At 41.6% G+C, this 24,943-nt stretch overlaps 1 protein-coding gene across 1 annotated transcript in view; it reads left to right on the forward strand.

Moving 5' to 3' along the window:
* The first annotated feature begins 2,817 nt into the window (after positions 1 to 2,817).
* Positions 2,818 to 24,943, forward strand: part of ppm1lb (protein phosphatase, Mg2+/Mn2+ dependent, 1Lb) — a 29,737-nt gene continuing 7,611 nt past the window's right edge. Inside the window, exons 1-2 of the mRNA XM_079824394.1 lie at positions 2,818 to 3,449; positions 17,188 to 17,347. Of these exons, the coding sequence (XP_079680520.1) occupies positions 3,042 to 3,449; positions 17,188 to 17,347 (568 nt within the window). The 5' untranslated portion in view covers positions 2,818 to 3,041. The remainder of the gene's footprint in view (positions 3,450 to 17,187; positions 17,348 to 24,943) is intronic.

Genomic DNA, 24,943 nt, shown 5'->3' on the forward strand with positions numbered 1-24,943 from the left:
ATGCCTCGGGAGAGAGGTCATTTTCAAAACTGGGACATCAATGCATGAACAAAGGCTGAACTGTTGGACAGTAATGTCAAGTGTTAACCACGTTCTGCATCAACTTGATTTTAAGGATTTAATTGAGGAATTCTCTTTGAAGAAGAGCAGAAAGAAGCCCTTTTAGTGGTGAGGGATAGCCTATATAATTCATTTATTTGCTGTTTCTGATTTGTAAGCTTGTTTTTTGATAATATTGTTTAGTTTATGTACATAATTTTTAGCCTTTGGCTACTATGGGATTATGCTTTGTGTTAGTTTATTTTTATTTCACGAGTATAACATGCACGTCTTTATATGATGTTTGTTAAATTGCACATTTAATGAATTATTGGATGGATGGGGGGTGTTGCAAAGGCTTAACACGGCCCTGACTGACCTCAGCGCTTCACCCTCGCCTGCTCTGAGCTCGATTGCTATGTCTGAGGTAAACCACGCCCTCCTCATTACCATACTGACACATAAATGTAAAAATGCATAAATGTAAAAATAAAGTAAATGTAGAAATAAAGAAAGGTAGAAATACATAAATGTGGAAAAATTATTATATACATAAATAAGGCAATAAATGTATAAACAATAATAATTATTGTTATTGTTTTTTGCTTTTCTATGTATATTTATTTATTTATTGCTTTTTTAATTTATTTATTTATTTATTTATTTATTTATTTATTTATTTATTTATTTATTTATTTATTTATTTATTTATTTATTTATTTATTTATCTTTTAATTTTGGCAGACTTGGCATTCCATAGTGTAAGAGTGCAGTTTCAGAATAAAAATAAACATGTGTGAAAGTGAAACTGGGGTCTGTTCTTCGTACCTCGCTTAATACATCTGAGATGATTTGACAGATCCCAGATCTTTTAATCGTGATAACTGATGTCTGGATGATTTGGTTCTTCAAACGAATTTGCGGATTGGATTAAGTTATCTAAGATCACTGCGCGTTCTTGTGTTCCCTGAAGAGGGCAGATGCATCGATACTCGAAACCATGATCAGCAATGCAATGATTGGCTGGCGGCAAGACAGCAACGTAATGACATCATATAATTAAAAAAGCCACCTGGCAAAAAACTTGACAAATTACACAAGAAAAAAAAAAAAAGAATAACTGGACCTTTATAAGGAAACAGCTAAACGACCAAACCAACATAAAAGTTATTTTTTTCTACATGATTGCCAATTATTTATATTCACGATTTTATTCAGTATTTGTACACCCTTTACATTTTTATTTCAATGTTGTAATTTAATTTTTAATTCAATTTGAAGCAGATTTGTAACATGACAGTATTAAAGTTTCTTAAGGGTCAAGATCAAATTATCCCATAATATCCATGATCACTTAAATTAATGCACGGCTCAGAGTAACTGTACAACATGTGTGTAAACCTCCAATACAATTATAAAGTAATATTTCATCACAAATAAATCGCTCAATCAAGTGGCTGTGTCTATAGTATTATACACAACATTATAATATTATATACATTCTCATATATACAATATAAATTTTTTTATATTATTATTATTTAAAAGTTTTATTATTGCCCCTGGTTCAGTAATGAACTCTTGTAATAAAGTAGCAGTGGCTGGGACAGATTTTAAGTATCACCTCAAGATGCAATCTAATCCTGTTTACATGAAATAAGCCGCTCCCGAGCAGGTTTGAGTCCCGGATGAGCGGTGAAGAACCAAACAATCCAAGATCATGCAAATCGTCAACAATCAAATCCAGCTAACTGAGTCAGCGAGGTACAGAACTAAGCAGAATTGATTGCATATGGAATTATATTGCATTAATATAAATCGAAAAGCTTATGAAAATTGTTCATGAACAATTTTTTTTATATATAATATGTGCTTTATAAAACATATTGAACTGAAAAACTGCTCGAAAATCAAAGCCATACATCTAAACAAATTGTGCTATACATTTGAGGTTGATATCTGAAAAAGTGAGCTTTCAGTAAGATTAGATTTGGGCGCAGTACCAAACCTTTTCCAGTAGATGTCAGCAAAGCTCCACTGGTTTTTTGCAGTACAGTATAATTTCTCAAAAATTACATGCACACAATTTTTAGTACACACATAACCACACTCTGACATCTGCACCAACATAGCCTACCCACACATTTATAGCTGCATAATTTCATGAAGCTACAGTATATAACATTTGATTGTGAAGCTTAACAAAGACTGCATTGTTTTATAGTTAAATGGCCTTCGGTTAAAAATTGGGTTTCAACATTTTGTCATTAAGGCACTACTAGTGTAACTGTGTTTACATAATGTCAAATATTTAGGAAAGGATATAAGGGTGAAATATTAAAATTCCAATAAAATTACACACTTCTGCCAAAATGTATGCAGTAACACAAAAATGTCAGTAAGATGTTAGGGTTAATTCACACATTCCCTTATACTTTGTGTTGATAAACCCACTACAACTACAACATGAGTATTCATTTCAGTTCAACTTTACTTTTCACTATTTCTTAATGCTTCTTTTGAACGTTTGATGTTGATTATGTAACTTGGGTGGACAAATTTGGTTACAAGAAGCTTTGAAGAGGAAACGTATGAATGTTTACGGTATTTTAATTGGATTTAAAAACTACAAAACAATTCAGTATTTTCTCAAGACATTTAACAAACAATGTTTATCAGCACAAGGACGCAATAACTACATACAATAAATAAAATTAAATGAAAATGAAAGGGCGACACAAACATATTAAATTCATTGGCTGCACAATGTCAACGAATGGCGTCATGCGCGCGCACGCGGAGGGCAGTAGAATGTCGGCACAACACCTGCGCGTCGGAGCGCTAAACAAACGCCATTTACTGACCATTAGAAAGGCCAGATGCTCCTGCTTATTGAGAGGAAACACTGCATCTCATTAACAGACGTGTGATGCCTGCACTCGTCCTGCTGTCCCCCGCGCAGAGTGTGTGCCGGAGCAGAGCATGAGTGTCTGGTTCCTCTGATGTGTGTGTGTGTGTGTGTGTGTGTGTGTGTGTGTGTGTGTGTGTGCATCATGCGCGGTCTGCTGCTGCGGCCGGAGACTCTGCTGCTGCTGCTGCTGCTGTGTGTCAGTCTGGCCCTCTGGAGCTTCCTCTTCCACACGGGTGAGGTGAAGACCATCGCGCAGTCCAGCCGCGCCGCGGTGCGTCTGGTGAAGGGCAGGGTGGCGGAGCTGATGCAGCCCGAGCGCGCCGCGCCTCCGCCGGGGCAGCGGAGCTCCAGGACGTGGCAGTTCCAGAGCAGCGCCGCGGCCGTGTACTCCATCCAGGGCCGGAGAGAGCACATGGAGGACCGCTTCCACATCCCCACGGACTCCATCAACAACAGCCATCCCTCCATCTTCGGCATCTTCGATGGGCACGGTGGGGAGGTAAACGTGTGTGTGTGTGTGTGTGTGTGTGTGTGTGTGTGTGTGTCTTTCTAGTGACATTTGTATTTTGTAAGTGATAACTACTGCACCAACTATACACACTTCTATAGTATGGTTATATAAGAAAACACCACATCCTTTGAATCAGCGTGTAATATGTCTCATTCAGAAGCGTGTCTTATGATAATGTCATTCTGTGCCATCACTTTTCCATATTTGTCTTTAAGGCGTTCACGGACAGTTTTGATGTTGAATACATGGTTAATATTTGCATTGACATCAGCACAAAAATTATCTTTTTAAGACTGCAAAGTTTCTAGACAATTTCCAGGATTTTTGAAAATATTTGGAAAATGTGAAAAATTTTGGGCGATTTTTGGAAAGTTGAATAACAGAAGAGCAAAAGAACACCCAAACCCCCTACAAAGTCACGAACGCCGCCATCGCGGGCCCCATAAAGTGATTACACTTAGGGCTCGAATATGACCAGCAGCGGGACCGCACACACACACACACACACACACACACACACACACACACACACACACACACACACACACACACACACACACACACACACACACACACACTGCCCCTGCCCCTAAACCTAACCCTCACAGGAGACTGTGCAGTTCACTTTCTGTGAAAAAACATCATTCTGTGATTTATAAGCATTTTGAAAAGTGAGGACATGGGGAACGTCCTCATATTTCACCCTCTTTTTGTAATACCCATGTCATTATACAGATTTGTGTCCTGAATCCTGATATTTCACAAAAACATGCCCCCCCCCCCCCCCCCACACACACACACTTGTTATTGTGCCGCTTTCTGATTTATGGTTGTGGGTCTGTGGACTGTGGAGTTTTGTGTAAGTCCAGGTCTCCAGACCAAAATATACATATTTTTAATTTAATATAAATATAAATAATTTTTTCAAGTGCCACAAAAGAATAAACGCGTTTAAAATTTTCATTTGCAATTATATGGGCGGTGCTGAATTTAATTTTTAGCTCCTTCCATTGTCTCATTAAAGGGATTGTTCACCCAAAAATGAAAATTCTGTCATCATTTACTCGCCCTCAAGTTGTTCCAAACCTGTTGGAGTTTCTTTGTTCTGCTGAACGCAAAAGAAGATTTTTAGAAGAATGTTTGTAACAAAGCAGAGGCCTAATATGGAGTCGGCCCACCCTTTGCAGAGGAGTGTGATTGGTCACTCAGAGAGAGTCCAGTGGCGGCGCACTTTACCCCACTGCATCCCACGCTTTGCATTGCACTTGGTGATGTGCGGCTTGGATGAGCTGCTCGGCCATGGAAACCCATTCCATGAAGCTCTACACACTGTTCTTGAGCTCATCTGAAGGCCACAGAAGTTTTGGAGGTCTGGAGCTCTTGACTCTGCTGAAAGTTGGCCACTTCTGTGACCCTCAGCATGCGCTGACCCCGCTCTGTGACCCTCAGCATGCGCTGACCCCGCTCTGTGACCCTCAGCATGAGCTGACCCCGCTCTGTGACCCTCAGCATGCGCTGACCCAGCTCTGTGACCCTCAGCATGCGCTGACCCAGCTCTGTGACCCTCAGCATGCGCTGACCCAGCTCTGTGACCCTCAGCATGCGCTGACCCCGCTCTGTGACCCTCAGCATGCGCTGACCCAGCTCTGTGACCCTCAGCATGCGCTGACCCAGCTCTGTGACCCTCAGCATGCGCTGACCCCGCTCTGTGACCCTCAGCATGCGCTGACCCAGCTCTGTGACCCTCAGCATGCGCTGACCCCGCTCTGTGACCCTCAGCATGCGCTGACCCAGCTCTGTGACCCTCAGCATGCGCTGACCCAGCTCTGTGACCCTCAGCATGCGCTGACCCCCCTCTGTGACCCTCAGAATGCGCTGACCCCGCTCTGTGACCCTCAGCATGCGCTGACCCCGCTCTGTGACCCTCAGCATGAGCTGACCCCGCTCTGTGACCCTCAGCATGCGCTGACCCAGCTCTGTGACCCTCAGCATGCGCTGACCCAGCTCTGTGACCCTCAGCATGCGCTGACCCAGCTCTGTGACCCTCAGAATGCGCTGACCCCGCTCTGTGACCCTCAGCATGCGCTGACCCAGCTCTGTGACCCTCAGCATGTGCTGACCCCGCTCTGTGACCCTCAGCATGAGCTGACCCCGCTCTGTGACCCTCAGCATGCGCTGACCCCGCTCTGTGACCCTCAGCATGCGCTGACCCCCCTCTGTGACCCTCAGCATGCGCTGACCCCGCTCTGTGACCCTCAGCATGCGCTGACCCAGCTCTGTGACCCTCAGCATGCGCTGACCCAGCTCTGTGACCCTCAGCATGCGCTGACCCAGCTCTGTGACCCTCAGCATGCACTGACCCCGCTCTGTGATTTCACTTCGTGGCTGAGTTGCTGTTGTTCCCAATAGGCCTTTATCACACTTCCTATTTCCGGTAAGTGAAGCAGTGCACCTCTACTTCCGGTCCCATCGCGACTCAATCAAAACGCGGGTGTAACTGCAGCGATCCTGTGCTCTAATACTAAATAATGACATCCTTACCTCAGATTTGAACATTTCCTGACACTAAAAGAATAGAGGAGAGCATGGGTGAGACTGATATGGTGGGATGAAGTTGTATGTTTGTGTGTTGTAAGCCTATGCATTTCCAAACTGCGAATGTTTACGTCTCATATCGTCAGCCTGCTGAAATGTTCCCATCCAAATGTGCATTCTGAATAATAAATACATTTCTAACCTGCCGCAGTCCAGTGATTGTCTTCTCATTAGCAGTGTTTCTCTTACTAATCATATTTCATACCTGTTGTTACATTTTTAAATGAATTTGACAGATAAACACCCTTACGAAAGTTAACCATGGTTTTATTATAGTAAGAATGTAGTAACCATGTTTTTTTTTTTCGTGGATTGACTACCATTTGTATTAGTTTTACTACAAATACCATGATAAACTACAATAACCATGTTTTATTTTATTTGTAATAAAAACCATGGTTAATTTTCATGTAATAAATAGATGAATGAATGCGCGGGAACTGCCTTAAAGAAAGTAAACAATGTTAAGCATTTAATTAATCTTAAACAGTAATACGTTAACAGCGTGACTGAATTTTGGCATAAATGTGTGAATTACATATACTGTAGGCTACAGTGAAATGATTGTCACTGAAAAGTGACAGAAAAATGACTAAAATATTAATACAAATCAATATGTTCATTCAGATCTTATTCGTCAGGTCTCACACACACTTAATCGCGCTATTTAGACGTGCACTGACACCGTGTGGTGAAATAATCACGTATGTTTACGACCCTCGGCTTTTGTCGGATTAAAAAACAACAAGTTCAGCAGAGTTTGGAAAATCCTGTACACAGTAATGATCAGTTTATCTCTTCTCCTGTCTCGGAAAATGTCCGGATTTTTAAATCATCCTCCAGATGCTTATTTTAATGGTCGTTTGTTCAGCTAGGTGTTCACAGCACATTGAAAACATGCATAACCGGAAGAATCAGCACACTGCTTCGACGCGCACTTCCGGTATTCAATTCCTCTGTGATAAAGGCCTATCGCTTCCACTTGTTATAATCCCACTGATGTGGAAGTCAGGCTGTAGCTAAAACATGGAATGGAGTTGAATTTTTAAGGGCATTCCTCAAGTGGAATGGATTTGACTGCAGATTTATTAATGTATTAATAATGTATTAAAGGGGTGGTAAAACACATTCTTTTGAAGGCTTGACTGTGTTTGTGGGGTGCACTGTAACATGTGTTCATGCTTCGTTTTAAAAAAAATTGCCTTATTTTTCATATATTTGACCTTTATTCTACACTGCTCTGTCCCTCCTTGTAAAACGGTCTGATGCTTTTCGGGTTGTATGAAGCCAGTCCCTCAAAAATACGCGATGGGCTCAGATTGGTTAGCTGGCACAGTGTGTTGTGATTCGCTAAACGCCTAGTGCACGTTTGTCGGAAACGTCACGCCCCTTACCGGAGGCTGTGCTTTGGTCAGTGTTAGAAACAACGGCGTCAATAAAACCACACCAATCTGAGCCCGAATCAGACCCAGAACATTTGAGTGAAGATGATCGAGCAGAACCTGTTCAGTCCTCAAGAGTAAAGACTGCGGATCTACAGTGATCGCTACTGAATGGCACTTTAACTTTTGTATTTTTAGAACGATTATAGCCAAATATCTGTCGCAAGAACTAACCCAAAACGACACTAAGCACTGGCTTTAACTAGTAAGTTAGCCAAATCACACACAGAACCATGTTTAGCAAGCCTGTAGATAAACAATACATAAAAGCTCTAATCAAAGAATCATTTACACTAATGCCAGGTTCGCTGTTGAGATTTTAACGTTAGTGTTTGTAACGTTAGGTGTTCGTCGGATAACGTTAAGTATGAATGAGCATTTAACAGACTGGTTTGCAGAACAGCGTTGTCATCTGTTTACTTCCTTCCTACAACCTATTACAGGAAAACACATCGATGAAAAATAAATCAGACTTACAGGTTGTGGCCCGTGAACAGCTTCTGTTTGTAAATCCAGCTTTCAGGACAAGCCGTTGTGCATATCCTGTATTGAACTCGCGAAGTTTGTGGAAGTTTGTGTTGTCCTCCGTGAAATGTGCAGCGCGCGCGTCGTGCATCCACACACCGGCAGTGTTTTTTTCACGCAGCTGACGTTGTGCAAATCTGGTATTGAAATCGCGAAGACGGTGGATGTTTTCCTCTGTTAGATGTGCTTAGATGTTAGATCTCCTCTGCAGGAAGCCCTGCGCGCGCCTGATTCCCCGCTGACTCAAACACACGTGCATATAACATGCTGTGTGTTAAACGCTCTGCAACGCACCCCCGTCCCTATGAAGGCTGAACAGAGCAAGTACCCCAGACCTGCAATCCGGATGAAAATAACAGCGTTTCCTCGGCATCGCGGCAACAACACTCCAGCCTAACTATACCACAACAGCGCCGCGATACAAAATGGCCTCACCCCCCCTTATTTAATATTCTCGGAGGAGGGGTTTATGTAAATATTGAGCCTGGTGATGTCACCAACCCTGGAGGAATGTGTGTAGTCGCCTACTGGCCGTTTGCTGTAGTTCTTAGAAACTGATTTCTTTAAAAGCAAATATCTCCCTTTGCTTTAAACTTTGAACGTTGAAACTTTGCAGATGTTGTTTATGCTCAAGCAGCAACATTACTCGCTAGCTAAAGTTAGAATAGTGAAATCGTGGTTTACCACCCCTTTAAGGTTTGAATGTTAGGTGAGTGTCTGTGACGTTACTGAAGGTGCAGATGAGCTGATGAATGTACTCCTTCAGTTCATAAACACTTGTGGGAATTCAGGCCTCGCGTGTGTATGGGTGAACGTGTGGGTGAGTGTACGTGTGAACATTTGGATGAGTGTGTTCAGATGAGCTTTTGGTGAGGTGTGGGCGAGTGTTAAATAAGTGTGTGTGGATGAGAGCGTGTGTGTGAGTGCATGCGTCTGTGTTTGAGCATTTGGGCCGCATCTACACTGCAGGTCTTGATGCCCAATTCCAGTTGGTTGACTATCCCATTTGGTTTTAAAAGTGACCCACTGATATCTCAATGTTCACGACACAACCCGAGGTAGACACACTGACCCAGAAAAGCTTAGGCTTAAAAGGAAGTCAAAATGGTGTGATTTGCAATGGACGCGGATGGAATAATAATAACACAACACTTTCTGAAAACATCGGTCTCTTAAGGCCTGGAAAAAAAGGAGAGAATATTTTTTTATTCTATAAAACCTATTTAGTGTGAATTAATTTTCAGTACATTCAAATGATAAAGTTACATTAAAGATGTGATGAACTGAGAAATCAACTTTCCCTTGAGCTTTTGATATATAAAAGGTCATGGTAATATCAGAATATCCTGTAAGTTTCAGAGCTGAAAACTTCCTTGTTAGTCAAAGAAAAGCTTTTATTGACAGCAGGCCCAGCAAACGCTGGATCTGAGAATATGCCCGGCTGTGAGGTGAGAGTGTAGTGAAGCACCGCCTCTACAGAAGAAGAGGAACGCCTGATTCTGTAGCCCCGCCCACCCACTCGTGCCACTAACATCACACAGGCCTACAGAGAGAGCTAAACCGCATCGAATCTCTAAACATACCGCATAAGCTTCATTCTGATTCTGATATGATGAATGCATGGATGAACTTTATTTTTACTAAAGATCCAGCTCACGTGGGGAAGACATTGAGCGTCTGTTCCTTCATTTCACCGCGGATTTGTTTATAAACATGAGACTGGATTTGCAGACCGGATGAATGAATGAAGCTACACACTTATTTGAGTAAAACGTGTGTTTTATATGTGATAATATTGCATTGTTACAGATCGTATTGATTATGTGTAGGTGTCTAACTGAACGTTAGCGCGCTGTCACAGGCTGGAGAATCCTTTATTTGAGGTGTTGTTGGTTCATTGTGCTGCGATTCGAGATCAGAATCGGACATGTATGGGCCAGGGCTCTCAAAGCCCTACGTCCCAGGGCTATGTGTTTATCAGACGGGCTACCAAAACATATCACCGGCCTGCCGACGGCTATCTTAAATAGTGAAATATTCCTTTCTTGATGTGCGTTGTTCACTCTCGGAAAAATACAATCACGGAAGTTTTGATCATACTGATTTGTCTGACTCTGCAGTGAGGCTTGTGTGTGTGTGTTAAAGGTCCCATGGCATGGCATTTTTCTATTATTTTATAATGTATTCTGAGGTGTACTTATATTGTTAGAATGATTTTTTAAATCATAAAATGTCATAATTTAGAAATAAAAGGCCTTTTTTCTACACTGATGTTTGTCCTGTGGCTTAATGCCCTGTTTCAAGAGGCGTGTCTGCTGTGAGACTTCAGTAAAAACGCCCACTGTTGTGATTGGCTGACATCTTTGCATTTGAAATGAGTGGAGGGGGCGTGGTTTAACGAGGTCTACGAGGCACGAGCTGCTGCCAGAGAGACGGATGGACCTGAGTTCACTTCTCATCAGTTCTCTCAGCATGTCTCAGTTCAGTGAACTGTTGTAGTTACAGCATATACTTCAGGTTATTAGTTTATTTCTAGTCGGAGGGACTGTCACTCATGTCAGAAAGTTAGTAACTTTAGTAAATTATGGATCAGCGCTGACTGGAGATGCGAACCGTTTAGAACGATTCAGTCTGATTTGGTGAACTGGTTCGGTTCACTAAAAAGAACCAGTTCAAAAGAATGATTCGTTCGCGAACCGGACATCACGGAGACGGAGCGATTGCTAACAAAGTTATTTATAGTAACTACTGAGTTATGAGAGCGCTGTGAGTTTATTGTGTTTGTATCTGAGAGTTCTGAATAAACACGAGTCCCAGTCACGCCGAGTCCGTCTTCATCATTATTACCAACTTTGTAACACATGCAATGAACCATTACAGCTGTCGAGATGAACGAGTTATGAGTAAATGTTGATAATAACATTATTTTTAGATATGTTCCTATCATATGAAAAGCGTCAGTGACGCGCATTGAGTACACAGCGCAAACAAAGACACAACAGCAGTAATCGAATGTAATCCAGTTTATTGTGGAGCTAGGCTGGCTAGCTCACGCTTACCCCCCTTCTGCTTAATCTCGCCCCGCGTTTGGTGCCTCCGCTGTGGGCCAGATGCAGTACTGGGGGTCGGGGATGTTGAAGGCCGAGCCTCGGCGTGCGTGAGGTTTATCTCTAAAGAGATGTGAGTCTGCTGATGTTGAGCAGAAACGACTGTATGCAGATTTTAGAACAGATAGACTCGACGAGGACGTAAAAAAACACTGACTCACAAGATAGAAAACACGAAAACACCGTTCTGTCGGGAGAGAGAGAAGCCGCTGCTTGTGCACGAATAATTAATAATTAGCTACACATCAGAAATCACTGATCACAGATCAGAAGGAACTGAAAAAAGACTTCTGTTTTCATTTATACATCCAAACACTGAGAAACTGCCAGCGTTCACTCGTTCACAACCCATGATCTCTCGAGCGTTTGCATGGGTGTGCCAGATTCTCTGGGCGGAGGAAAGGGAGGAAACCGTTCCTGTGTGGACGTCATAACAGGAAAATTCCAGATCAGCTCGTCTGGGCTCTCATTTTCTCAAAGGCAGAGAAAGACAGCCAGAACTCGGTTTACACCCATCAAAAGTTCTAGCCACTTGGGGACAATATTCAGGCTAGGGGAACTCATATTAATGTAGAAATACCTCATAAAATGAAAATTTCATGCCATTGGGACCTTTAAGGGTGTGAACCTACACTGGTCTCACGGTTCGGTTTGATTACGATTATCATGCCATCGATTCGATTCAGTTCAATATCACGATGCATCACAATACATTGACGATTGGGCTGGGCCAATGAACGATATAATTTCAAATCACGATCAAATTCGTGTTGATAACGATGATAAGCTCTGGACATTTTTACTCGATATAGATTACTGTAACACCCAATCATGCAGCATAAATAAGCGCAACAGCAGCCAGTCACAGCCAGTCAGCGTGCAGCTTTTAACCTGCACATCAAAAGTACACCCTCTACTGGCAAAGAAAACTCCACGCGAGAAGGAAAAAATGAGTGGAAGCGGCGACAAACGTTAACTCAAAAGTGAAACTAACTTTTAACTAACTATTCCATCTTATCCATGAATTTACTGTTGTGACACTAACTACTGCCCCACATGGTACTGTGGCAGAAATGTGGGATATATTATATTAATAATGTAGACATGGATTGAATGTATTAAAGGAGTAATGGAATATTATTACAGTATGTTTTATAGAATTTGTGCACTTGTACAGTTTTTTCATACAAATACCATAGAAACCTTAGAGATACATTTTACCATGGTAGTGAAGAGCCATATGAGTGTTTTTAACTGTGGTTATCGTGATCTAAATCTATGATACTATGGAACTATGGTTCATTTTAATAAAACTCAGTCATGATATTTATATTTTACCATATAAAAATGAGGTTGTTACAATTTTTACAGATGTCCGTGTTTTTGTTGATGAACATGCATTTCTAAGACAAAACAAGCGAGCCGTCTGGACAGTCGCGGTGTCATGGTCTCATGTGGTTTCCACCAGCGCAGCACATCTCATTGTTTCTTTTAATTAATGAATGTCTAAAATATAAAACGAAGGAGAAGCCTAAAAAAGGACGAAGCCCGGTCCACGTTTGAGATATGACGTGAAAATTGGGGCCATGCAGAAATGCAGGGCTCTGGTCTAGACCTCTCAGACTAAGACACACACTGTTATTACACACAATCTTATTTGTCCTCCACACATCCGTTTCCCTGAAGATGAAGGTCTGTTTCTGCGGAGCACATGTTTGGACGCTGCCGTCTGATGGAATTCTCCAGACTTTGGAGATGATTTCATGCATCTACTAAAACTTTTTCCCACCATACTGTAAAGGATATAGGGGGGGGGGGGGGGGGGGTGGGGGGGGGGCTTAAATCAGACAATGAAAGGAAAGCCGCAGCAGGAATTCCTCCAGCACATCTCAGATGGACTCTCATGTGCTGATAAACACAAACATATGGGTGGAATATTTTCAGTCCAGAGAGGATGGACATCCTTTGATCGAGATCAGGAAAATGTGAAGAGAGTGGAAGGGCTTTGACATTCTTCAGGTTTGGAAGCATTTAAGGCAACAGTTCAAACTTCTGTCATCTTCAGCCTCACGTCGCAATGAATCCTTCACTAGTAATGTGTGCTTGAGTTCACAGAATCGCTGTGTTTGAGTGGAATCTGCGTCACTCTTCAAAGTCTCTGTGAGATTCACTTTTTCAAACATTTCATACCTCGTATTTATGCTTCCATTAAACACAATTGTGATAGACGACTGTGTAGAAAATTAGTTCAAAAAGGAAATGTTATTTATGAATATTGATTAACTTGATGTAGTTAAATTAATTTTACAGTCAATGAATCAGTTCGTCCAGCGAACACTCACTCACTGATTATTAAGAAAAGGGTATTTTTCATTGCAACAGAAAATAATCCTTTCCTAGCATGAGCTGTGATCATAACCGTCAAATTCACATTGATTTACAAGCACACCAGAACCATATATGTATTGAGCACAAGTTTTATTAACTAAATCACGAACACAACTAATCAAAAAATGCATACACACAATCACACATACATGGGTAGGATGGAAAGTGACATAATGAAACTGAAAAACAGGAATAAAGCTATGGAAAAGAGTCATTAACCCTCAGGAGTCTGAGCTGTTTTGGGGCCCTTTAGAAGTTTTGACATGTTCTTACATTTGTGTTTTTTTCAGTTGCTTATAAACACATTAACACTGTATTCAGCACAAACTGAAGGTCTGTTTCTGCTGAGCACATGTTTGGACGCTGCCGTCTGATGGAATTCTCCAGACTTTGGAGATGATTTCATGCATCTACTAGAACTTTTTTCCCACCATACTGTAAATCAGTGGTTTTCAAACCCTGAGACTTAAAAAATGGGTTGCCAGGATGATTTAAGGAAAATGGAGTTACATTAAAAATAAAAATAAATAGTTTTCACAAAATCAGTCTATAGGCCTATATAATCAGCGCCTTACGCGCACACACACAACATATTCCAGCATTGCAAACATGACACCGCAGCAGCCTGTTCATTATCAACATAAAATAGTCAACCTAACATATAAAAAGTTACACAGCTCAGTTTAAATAGTGAGTAGTAGCCTACAATTCGTGCCATTGAGCGTGAGCCGCTGTGGTGTTTCCAAGCACATTTTTGCGCATTCAACAGGGGGCGCGCAGCTCTTAAAGGGCCCACACCATATGAGCGGAACTAAAATAACCAATAGCTATGTTTGTAGAGTTTTAAATGTTTGTAGTACATTATACAATTTTGCTTTATTTACCGGTATTATTTCTGAATGCAATCAAATGCGACTTTTTTTTTTTTTTTCAATCAAGCGATTAATTGGTTAAAATCCTTGTTGGTTAACGTCCCATATATTGGCCTAGCTATCAAATTAGTGCAAAATCAACTTTGCGTTGTGAATGCATCAATAATCAAAAGCGATTGTGTGGAAAAAGTGCTGAGCTGAATTTTTGTGCTCTATTGGTTTAATGGAGAATACAGTCAAATGGCCCATTGTATACAAGTATTCTTATGCTTGGCTTAACTTGTTTGAATGGTTGTAAGCCTATATATGGGTCACGAAAAAGAAAAAAAGAGGGTCGCTCTTAAAAAAGTTTGAAAACCACTGCTGTAAATTATATAAAATTAAAACTTAAATAGAACTTAAAATGGATAAAAAAAAAGCTTAAATCGACCGCTGACTCGACGGGGTTAACCATGAAAAGAACCATCAGCTTGTTATTTTCACAGCACCTCATTAGGAGGATTTTACTGCGTATCCTGACCCTCTGTTTAGTTAAAATAGGAGATGCTTTATTTGCCGTGGCAGTTGACGCAGTTTCGTAAAGTTCCTGATTTGATGGTTCTGTGAGTCGATGGTGTTGAAGTTGTAATCGATTTCTTCTGCATGGACTGAAGATATGATAAACTTGCATGGTTGCTTAGACTCCATCATGGTTGAGGAAGTTGCACATGGCTTCGGGTGTTGGGACTGGGTCCTGCTGGGAAACCTTGGGTCCTCCATCATGTGGATGTGACTTTGACACGTCCCACCTACCTAAGCATTGTTGAGACCATGTACAGCCTTTCATGGAAATGGTATTCTCTGGTGACTGTGGCTCTTTCAGCAGATAATGCGCCGCCACAAAGCACAAATGCTTCAGGAATGGTTTGAGAAGCACACCAACGAGTTTGAGTCCAAATTCCCCAGATCTCAATCCAATCGAGCATCTGTGGGATGAGCTGAACAAACAAGTCCGATCCATGGAGGCCCCGCCTCACAACTTACAGGACTTAAAGGATCTGCTGCTTAAATCTTGGTGCCAGATACCACAGCACACCTTCAGGGGTCTAGAGGAGTCCATGACGGGTCAGCAAAAGGGGGTCCAACTCAATATTAGGTCATAAAGTTATGCCTGATCGGTGTATTGTAAATCAATGATAAACTTGAAAAGTTTACATGTCTGTTTGATTAGCCGTCGCTAACATAATCCTAATGTTTTATAAACCTCCTTGTTTCTGGGCAACAAAATATTTAGTCCCATCATTAGTGCTAATGTCAGGCTCATTTCTTTGGATGTACTTTGGGTTTTATGGTGACCAACTGTTTAAATTATAAAGGAAGAGGTCAAAACTTCTATATGGTAAATCCAATTTAATTTACTCCAATAATTACATAGACTGGCTATTAACACCAGTCAAGTCCAGATACGGTTTTTACATCACAAGTAAGTCCAGCCGATTTTCCATTGTATTGTAGCTACTAGCTAGATATAATGTATGTGGAAACAGGCCTCGCAACAGAAGCATTTTGAATGAATCTCTTGAGTGAATGATTCAGTGACTCACTCATAAAGACTTCACTTGTTTCATTACGGGATGAATCAGTGTTTTTGAAGGAATCTCTTGAATGAAGGATTCAATGACTCACTCATAAAGACTTCACTTGTTTCATTACTGGATGATTCAGTGTTTTTGAATGAATCTCTTGAGTGAATGATTCAATGACTCACTCATAAAGACTTCTGTTTCATTACGGGATGAATCAGTGTTTTTGAATGAATCTCTTGAGTGAATGATTCAATGACTCACTCATAAAGACTTCACTTGTTTCATTACTGGATGAATCAGTTTTTATTATGTTTTTATACCTGTCAAGCTTTAAAGGATGAGTCCACTTCAGAATGAACATTTCCTGATGATTTCCTCACCTCCATCTCATGTCTTTCTTTCTTCAGTGGAAAAGAAATGAATTTTTTTGAGGAAAACATTCCAGGATTTTTCTGCACATAATGGACTTCAATGGGAACCAACGGCGGCTTCAGAGGCTCTGACCGAGGAATAGAGTCTGATCTAGATAAACCATCTGCCATTTTCTAAAAAAAAGAAACATTAATATACTTTTTGCTCATCTTGCGCTGCTGAGCGACTCGTCACAGATTGCGCAATCACGTTGGAAAGGTCACGCTAGACGTAGGTGGAAGTAAAGCCCCAAGCGAACGTGCAAAGACTAAATCAAACGCCCTTTAGCAAAAAACACTCCATCTTCAACTTCAAACTGTCCGACATCGTTGTTTTACCTTCTTTTGCTAAAGGATGTTTGTATTAGTTTTGGCACAAGCGTTTAGAGCGTTACTTCTGCCTACGTCTAGCATGACCTTTCCGACGTGATTGCGCAATCCAATGGTTTGTCTAGATCAGACTCTATTCCTCGTCTGGGATTGGTCAGAGCCTCTGAAGCCCTTCCTCTGAAACTGCATTTATCTGGACCTTCAGCCGTTGGTTCCCATTGAAGTCCATTATGTGGCCATGAACATCTTGGATGAGATGGGGGTGATTAAAATATCAGAATATTCATTTTGAAGCAAACTAATCCTGACTTTAATGACTTTAACATAACTGTCATTGTTATGTCAGGACTTTATATATTTAGAGATATGACCACAGTCAGTAAAATGCATGCGCTCGAGTCCCCTGTTTATAAACTGTCCCCTGAAGTATCAAAGTGTTGCTCCAGAATGAGAAATGTGTGTGTGTGTGTGTTATCTGTGTCCGTCTCTCAGGCAGCTGCAGAGTACGCCAAGTCTCGTCTTCCCATCATGTTGCAGCAGCAGCTTCAGAAAGAAAACAGCGCTCATCCTCATCAGTCCATCCTCAAGCAGGAGATACTCAACATGGACAAAGAGATCCTGGAGAAACTGTCGGCCTCCTATGATGAAGCAGGTGAGAGCTCACATTCACATCTTCAGCCATTAGACCTTCGACCTGAGAATCAAACCTTACATGTGATGAGGTAGTTGTGCACTGTGTCTCAGATTGTCATGTCATACTCTGTGTTGTTTAAGTACCTGACAGTATTCAGTAGAGCTGCATGATTCTGGATAACAGTCCGGATTAAAAAACAGAGGAAAATAATTGTTTCATTTCTGGATGAATTAGCATTTTTGAATGAATCTATTGAATGAATGATTCAATGACAAACACAGTTTTAACAGTCACATTACAATTACATAGTAATGGATACAATCATTATTTGAAGCGTAAAGTTACTTTCAAAAGGTGATTTAATCTATTATGATCGCTCATGAGTGTTTATATCCGAACTATACACTTTTATCCAGTACTTCTCTGATAATCTGAATGATTGTAAGGCAGAAATAATGATACTGTGTGGTTGTCATGGTTTAAATCACACCTATGTGACCGTTATCAGTTTGTAGCAGTAAATGAAGATATGTCACACCGATCGCAAGTTCAGTATGGAGTACCACAAGGCTCAGTGCTAGGACCGCTACTCTTCACCCTGTACATGCTACCACTGGGAGATATTATTAGGAAGCATGGCGTTAGTTTTCATTGATATGCTGACGATACTCAGCTCTATATTTCTTCACGCCCTGAAGAAACTTACCAATTCACAAGATAAACGGAATGCAGAACTGATATAAAACATTGGATGACCAGTAATTTCCTGCAACTCAATTTTTAATTATTGGACAAAAAAGCTCCACAAGTAGTAACCTAGAATACTGTCTAACACTTGATGCTCTGGAGCAGGTTTTCTTTGGTAAACCCAGAGTTTCTTTCAGTCTCCTCCCCTTTTTTAAAGCGCCAGCTGTGTTTAAATAGTTTATTCATTCATTCAAAATGCACAAATGTTTTTTTTACTGAGTATTTTGGTCGTATTTCAAGTACAAATATCAAAAAATTATAAATGTAATCTAAATCTAAAGTAAGCGAACAAATTAAATTATCTGCCACTTGACAAAAATACATGGTGAGAAAAGCATTTTTTGCAGTCGAGGTACATTCATTCATTGCTTATATTTTCATCATGGGGACACTGTCAAACTGACAAAAATGGCATGTCCTTTTATACAGGAAGGATCCTGACGTTCACTTGATAAACCTCTAGAAGTATCCTGATAATTAGAATTTCCTTTAGGATTTCCAGTGGTTTGATGCATTGATGACACTCATATTCCCATCATCACACTTTCTGAAAACGGATTACTGTATGGAATGGAAGGATGCTGCCAGATGATAGTCCGAGATATAGGCCATAACCACCACCACAGCTTTTAAATACATTTATTTACAATTTTTATGGTCATCGTTATTCCCTACAAATACTTTATTCTTTTTCCTGATGGATGTTAATATTCTTCCTCCATCTCCTCTTCATCTGTCAGTGGTGCTGGTGTTTGGCTGGCCTGAGTAGAAGTCAAATGTTTAATGTCATTACCATAATTAATAAATGTAACAAGTGGGATCATAGAACATTTCATTATGTGAAAGAGCATTGACCCTTTTCACATTTCTGGGTTTCTCAGAGCGGATGTCGTCATAGGGTTAACTTTTATAGCGGTGAATGAAAGAATACATTAAATATATATTTTTGTGTCCCCATTTGCTCAAATAGCAAAAGAAAAACTCCACAATAGTGATTTAACTACTTTCAAAAAGAGGGAAAAAATAGAGTGAGTTTGATAACGGAAGTGGAAAGAGAGAAAGATGTTAATTTTCACCATCACTCCCATAGACACTGTATTAGAAACACTCTCACAGCAGCGGTAACTTGTTTTTTGTAATTTGATGCAAAAGTAATATAATATTAAAGTAATGTAAAATAAATAAATAAATACAAAAAACGTTGCAGGATTTACGATATTGATGACCATTAAAACACGTCATCACTGTGAAAAGGGTCTATGTGGGAAAAGCTGCTGCACATTGGACACTGAATTATATTTAATTAATATGTCAAATGTTTGTAAAGTCATTAAACCAACACCCATGAACATTTTATGCTTAAAGCTTTACCTGATCGAATTATGTTATTTTTCATTTTTAGCTGCTGCCACATTTTTTTGCCTTTTGGATACCATGAAAATTAAACTTAATTAAGAATTAAACTTACATATTGACCCTGAAGTATGCAAACGTCTTTTTGTTGGGTGCTGTTGCCATGGTGAATCGTAATTTCGGAGCTCCATTGATCGTGGCTTTTCATAGTTGGAGTGCATGTGCTTAACTCAGAGTCAGTCTACTCAGAGTTGATTGAACTACCTCAATTCAGCTGTTCTGAAACCCAAAACTCAGAGTTTCCCATCTCAGAGTAAGTCAACTCAGAGTTCAGGTTTAAACTCAGAGTTGATTGAACCTCGTTTCTGAAACAGGCCCCTGGGTGTGCTCTTTGATACCAATCTTTCGTTTGAAAGCCACGTTTCTAGCATCTGTAAAACTGCTTTCTACCATCTTAAAAATATATCTAAATTACGGCACATGCTCTCAATGCCAAATGCTGAACACTTGAGGTCATGCGTTCATGACCTCAAGGCTAGATTATTGTAATGTTCATGAGCTGTAGATTATTGTAATGCTCTACTGGGTGGTTGCCCTGCACGCCTAATAAATAAACTCCAGCTGGTCCAAAACGCTAGCCTGACGTCGTCATACTCAATTCTAGTCAGAATATGAGTCTGATACTGTCAGGATGGTAAAAGAGGAACCAGTTGCGGGAATAAATGTTTATTAAATGACAAAAACAGACAAAATCAGGAACACAGAGAAAAGAGAGTCCACGGTCAGAAGAGCAAACAGGGATGATGCCAGCCAGGTACAAGGGTGTACTATGTCGACCCAACAGGGGGCGTTGGAGAAAGGATTATCAGAGGGAATGGCAGAGCAGGCCCAAGCTGCAACACTGGAGAGTGGAGGTAGAAATGAGTGCAATCCAAAGACAATGAAGTAGGCGAGTTCACAGATGATCAGCTGGTGACGTAACGTCACAATGGCAGGGGGAAGAGAGAGAGATGAGTAAACCTGAAGGGTGGAGGTTGGGTCCTGGCAGTGGATGCTGAAATCCTTAGTGGTAGGCAGGCAGGGAAGATCCAAAAAGGAGGGAGGCCTGGATCTGGTAGCCAAAGCAGACAGGGGAGCTGGGAGCAAAAAGAAAAGGAGAGGGGAAAAACAAAAACGAAAACTAGCCAGACGGGAGCTCAAAAAACTAGTTTAGGAAAACAGGGAAAAATAAAGAAAACAAAGAAGTAACCAAAACTGAAGAAAGTAGACAGGAACTCAAGACTAGACTAAGACTCAAGACTAAAGACTAAAACTTTTGCAGAAGAGAGAAGTCTCAGAGACCATAGACAAGAGCCAGGTAACTCAGCAGAGCAGAGATTCAATCTGGCACAGGACAGAAAACAAGAGGGGAATATAAAGGGTGGCAAACGAACAAAAACAGGTGTGAGCAATAATGAGATAACAAGGTAACAAGAGGGGCGGAGTAACAATAGACAGAGCACATGGCATGGCAACACAAATAACCAGGGGCCTGTTTCAGAAAGGAGGTTCAACCAACTCTGAGTTTAAACCTGAACTCTGAGTTAACTTACCCTGAGATGGGAAACTCTGAGTTTTGGGTTTCAGAACAGCTGAATTGAGGTAGTTCAATCAACTCTGAGTAACTGACTCTGAGTTAAGCTCATGCACTCCAACTATGAAAAGCCACGATCAATGGAGCTCCGAAATGATGATTCACCATGGCAACAGCACCCAACAAAAAGACGTTTGCATACTTGCGAGTCAATATGTAAGTTAAATTCTTAATTATTTTAATTAAGTTTAATTTTCATGGTATCCAAAAGGCAAACAAAGAATGTGGCAGCAGAAAAAAACTAATTAAAAAAACATAATTCAATCAGGAAAAGCTTTAAGCATAAAATGTTCATGGGTGTTGGTTTAATGACTTTACAAACATTTGACATATTAAATAAATATAATTCAGTGTCCAATGTGCAGCAGCTTTTCCCACATAGACCCTTTTCACAGTGATGACGTGTTTTAATGGTCATCAATATCATAATCCTGCAACCTTTTTTTTATTTTTTTTATTTTTATGTATGTACATTTATAACACTAATACTTTGCATTATATTACTTTTGCATCAAGTTACCGCTGCTGTGAGAGTTTCTAATACAGTGTCTATGGGAGTGATGGTGAAAATTAACATCTTTCTCTCTTTTCACTGCAGTTATCAATCTCACTTTAATTTTTCCATCTTTTTGAAAGTTGTGAAATCACTATTCACTAGCAAGGACCACACCACAACTGCACAGAATTAGCTAAGCTTTATAAATTAATAAGGGTCGAGGGGAATGGGGAAAGACGTAAACGACAGATCTCCGAATGAATAAGGGTCGAGGGGAATGGGGAAAGACGTAAACGACAGATCTCCGTCAGGCTGATCGGGGAGTCTGACCCGGGAGACTCAGAGTGGGGGCTTCGTCTCGGTAGGCAGTAAGCTGAGTTACTTGAAGACCCCCCTGGATGTAGCCTGTGGAATTAAAATTGAGGTGTTAGAGATTGAAGGAGAGAGGATTGGGGTCGAGGGAAAGTGGGATGAATGGATGAGTTGGAAGGGAAGGGGTCGGGGGAAATAGGGATGGATGAGTTGGAAGGGAAAGGGTGGGTGGGGTTCGAAAAACTGAGACGAACGGTGTGGTGAAGGTGGGTACCGTGTATATATACAGACGGGGAGAGAGAGCTGATTAGTTGAGGGGTGGTCCTGCTCCTGAACTTTAATTAACTTGTTAAATACATTTCACTAGCAAGGACCACACCACAACTGCACAGAATTAGCTAAGCTTTATAAATTAATAAGGGTCGAGGGGAATGGGGAAAGACGTAAACGACAGATCTCCGAATGAATAAGGGTCGAGGGGAATGGGGAAAGACGTAAACGACAGATCTCCGTCAGGCTGATCGGGGAGTCTGACCCGGGAGACTCAGAGTGGGGGCTTCGTCTCGGTAGGCAGTAAGCTGAGTTACTTGAAGACCCCCAAAGGTTTGGATGAGATGATGCGGGCTTGAGCTTGACGTAGATCGTTTAGATTATTGCGGATGTACAAGCGGTACGCTTCGGATGACCATCGACCTAAGACTCTGATTGTCTCGTCCGAGATGCCCATGCTGGCGGCCGTGGTGGCTGCTCCTATACGGAACGAATGTATAGAGTAATGTTCGGGAGATATGCCGGAGGTCCTGAGAATACTTTGGAAGTGTTTGCTAAACCAGAATCTCGTGGCCATTTTCCTGTTTTCCGTGAGGAAGAGTGGTTCTTGAGGAGATGAATGGTTGGCGTATCTGGAAGAAACGTATTTCGAAAGTGGCTCATAAGGACTGAGGAAGGAGTGGAGGCGAAAGATGTATATTGGAAACGCCTCTCCGAATTGGTCGGTTTTACTTCTCTTGAGATTATATATCAGAGAATCTGGTGTATGAGCGGTGATATCTGAGAGGCTGGGATGAATGGCTGGGTTGAAGGCTGAAGTCGACGGGGCGAATTCTGAGCATCTCAGGAAGCCGAAGAATGCGAGAAAGAACATGCATTCTAATGTTTGGTCGATCGATGGGCTCAGGTAGCCGGAACGTAATGTGTGGATGCATTGGCTCAGGAGGTCAGAAGTTAAGGGTAAGCGTTTGATGTTGAGGACTGGTTCTTGTTTCCGTAGACCTCTGATAAGCATAGATACGTGGGAGTGAGAAATGGTTTGGCATTGGTCGCCGGTGGCAAGTTTGTAGATAAAGTTAATTCCGGATAGGTAAGTCTGAATGGAGGATGCCCTGATATTTTGGTAGGAATGGGCGTGAGTAATGAAGTTACAGATGGACAAAACGTTCATTAGAGGAAATGAGAGTTGGTAAAAGGAGTGGTAAGCCTTGAAACAGTTCCACCCGGTCAAGTAAGCAGAGAGGGTACTCTGGGCGAGGCCGTTGAGAATAGCTTCTCGCGAAGCATGTGAAAGTTCTTCCAGCTGTGGATTTAGTTGAAGATGGTGGCTGAAAACGGTGGAACTGGCGTGGGATGGATGTCTGATTCTGGAGCTAAGATTCTGAACTTCTGAAAAGAGAAACGAGACAATGAGTCGGCTATTCTATTGTGGTATCCTGGAACGTGTGCTGCTCGGATGATGAACTGACGTTGTGCCGATATGAGTGTCAGTCTGCGAACTAATTGCATGATCGTCAGGGAACTGGATCTGCCTTTATTTATGATTTCAACTACTGCCGAGTTGTCTGAGTGGATGAGTATGGAATGTCGGGACCATTCGTGCCCCCAAAGGAGGGCTGCTATAATGACAGGATACATCTCATAAAGTGCGGATGAGGGAAAGTCTGGCTGCTGAATTAAATGGCTGAACTCTGGTGGCCACTCGGAAGCGAACCAGCGGCCGCTGTAGTAGCCCCCGAATCCTATGGAAGGCGCTGCATCTGTGTACAGCTGGATGTCTTCTGGCTGTGTGACATAGTCATTATAAAAGAAGGATATGCCGTTCCATGAAGACAGGAATTTCTGCCAGAGCCGCATTTCCATTTTGCATGCTTCATCCAAGGTGACTTTGTCGTGTAGAGAGGGTATTGATGCTGCTTTTGATAGTAGGTTGGAAAGGAAAGATTTTCCCTGGGGAATTATTCTGATGGCATAGTTAAGGTGGCCGAGGAGGGCTAGCAGCTGTTGCTTTGTGCACCTGTCTGCTAGGAGATAGTTTGATAGGAGCAATGAAATGCGTTGCGTTTTCTCAGGAGGTAGAGATGCTTGGAAGGAGATGGAGTCTAGGGTGATGCCTAGAAACTCGATGGAGGTGCAGGGCCCTAAGGTCTTTTCTTTTGAAAGGGGTACGCCTAGTTCGGAAAACACTTTAACGAGGGTGGAAAGTCCTGAGTGTGGAGGTGCGGATGTAGGTGTGATGATGAGGAAGTCGTCGAGGAGGTGCAGGACGTAGGGAAGCCTGTGGTTGTTGATGAGAATCCAACATAAAGCCTCCGAGAGGGAGTCAAATATCTTGGGGCTGCTTCTGCAGCCGAAAGTGAGGCGTACTGAAAAATAATAAGCTCCTTTCCAAAATATTCCGAAGAAACGGCAGAATTCTGGGTGAATGGGCAAGACTTTGAAAGCACTGGTGATGTCTGCTTTTGAAAGCCATGCTCCGTGGCCTGCCTTGCGGATGAGAGTGATGGCTTGGTCGATGGAAGCGTATTTCATGGAGAAGTCTGGGGCTGGAATGATGCTATTAATGCTGGGAATGTGTGAGCCGTGTGGGGAGGACAGGTCGATGATTAATCTCTTCTTCCCGGAATACTTCCTGGTGGCGATTCCGATAGGGCTGATGCGAAAAAGAGTGAAAGGAGGTTCTTTAAACGGGCCTATCATAAATCCCTCTTGAACTTCTTTAGCTATTAAAGTGTCAACGGTGTTTGGTTCGGAGAGAGCAGACTGGAGGTTATGGGAAAGATGAGAAGTGTCTGGGATTATT

The sequence above is a fragment of the Gobio gobio genome, assembly GCF_949357685.1.
Source record: "Gobio gobio genome assembly, chromosome: 8".
Classification (NCBI taxonomy): domain Eukaryota; kingdom Metazoa; phylum Chordata; class Actinopteri; order Cypriniformes; family Gobionidae; genus Gobio; species Gobio gobio.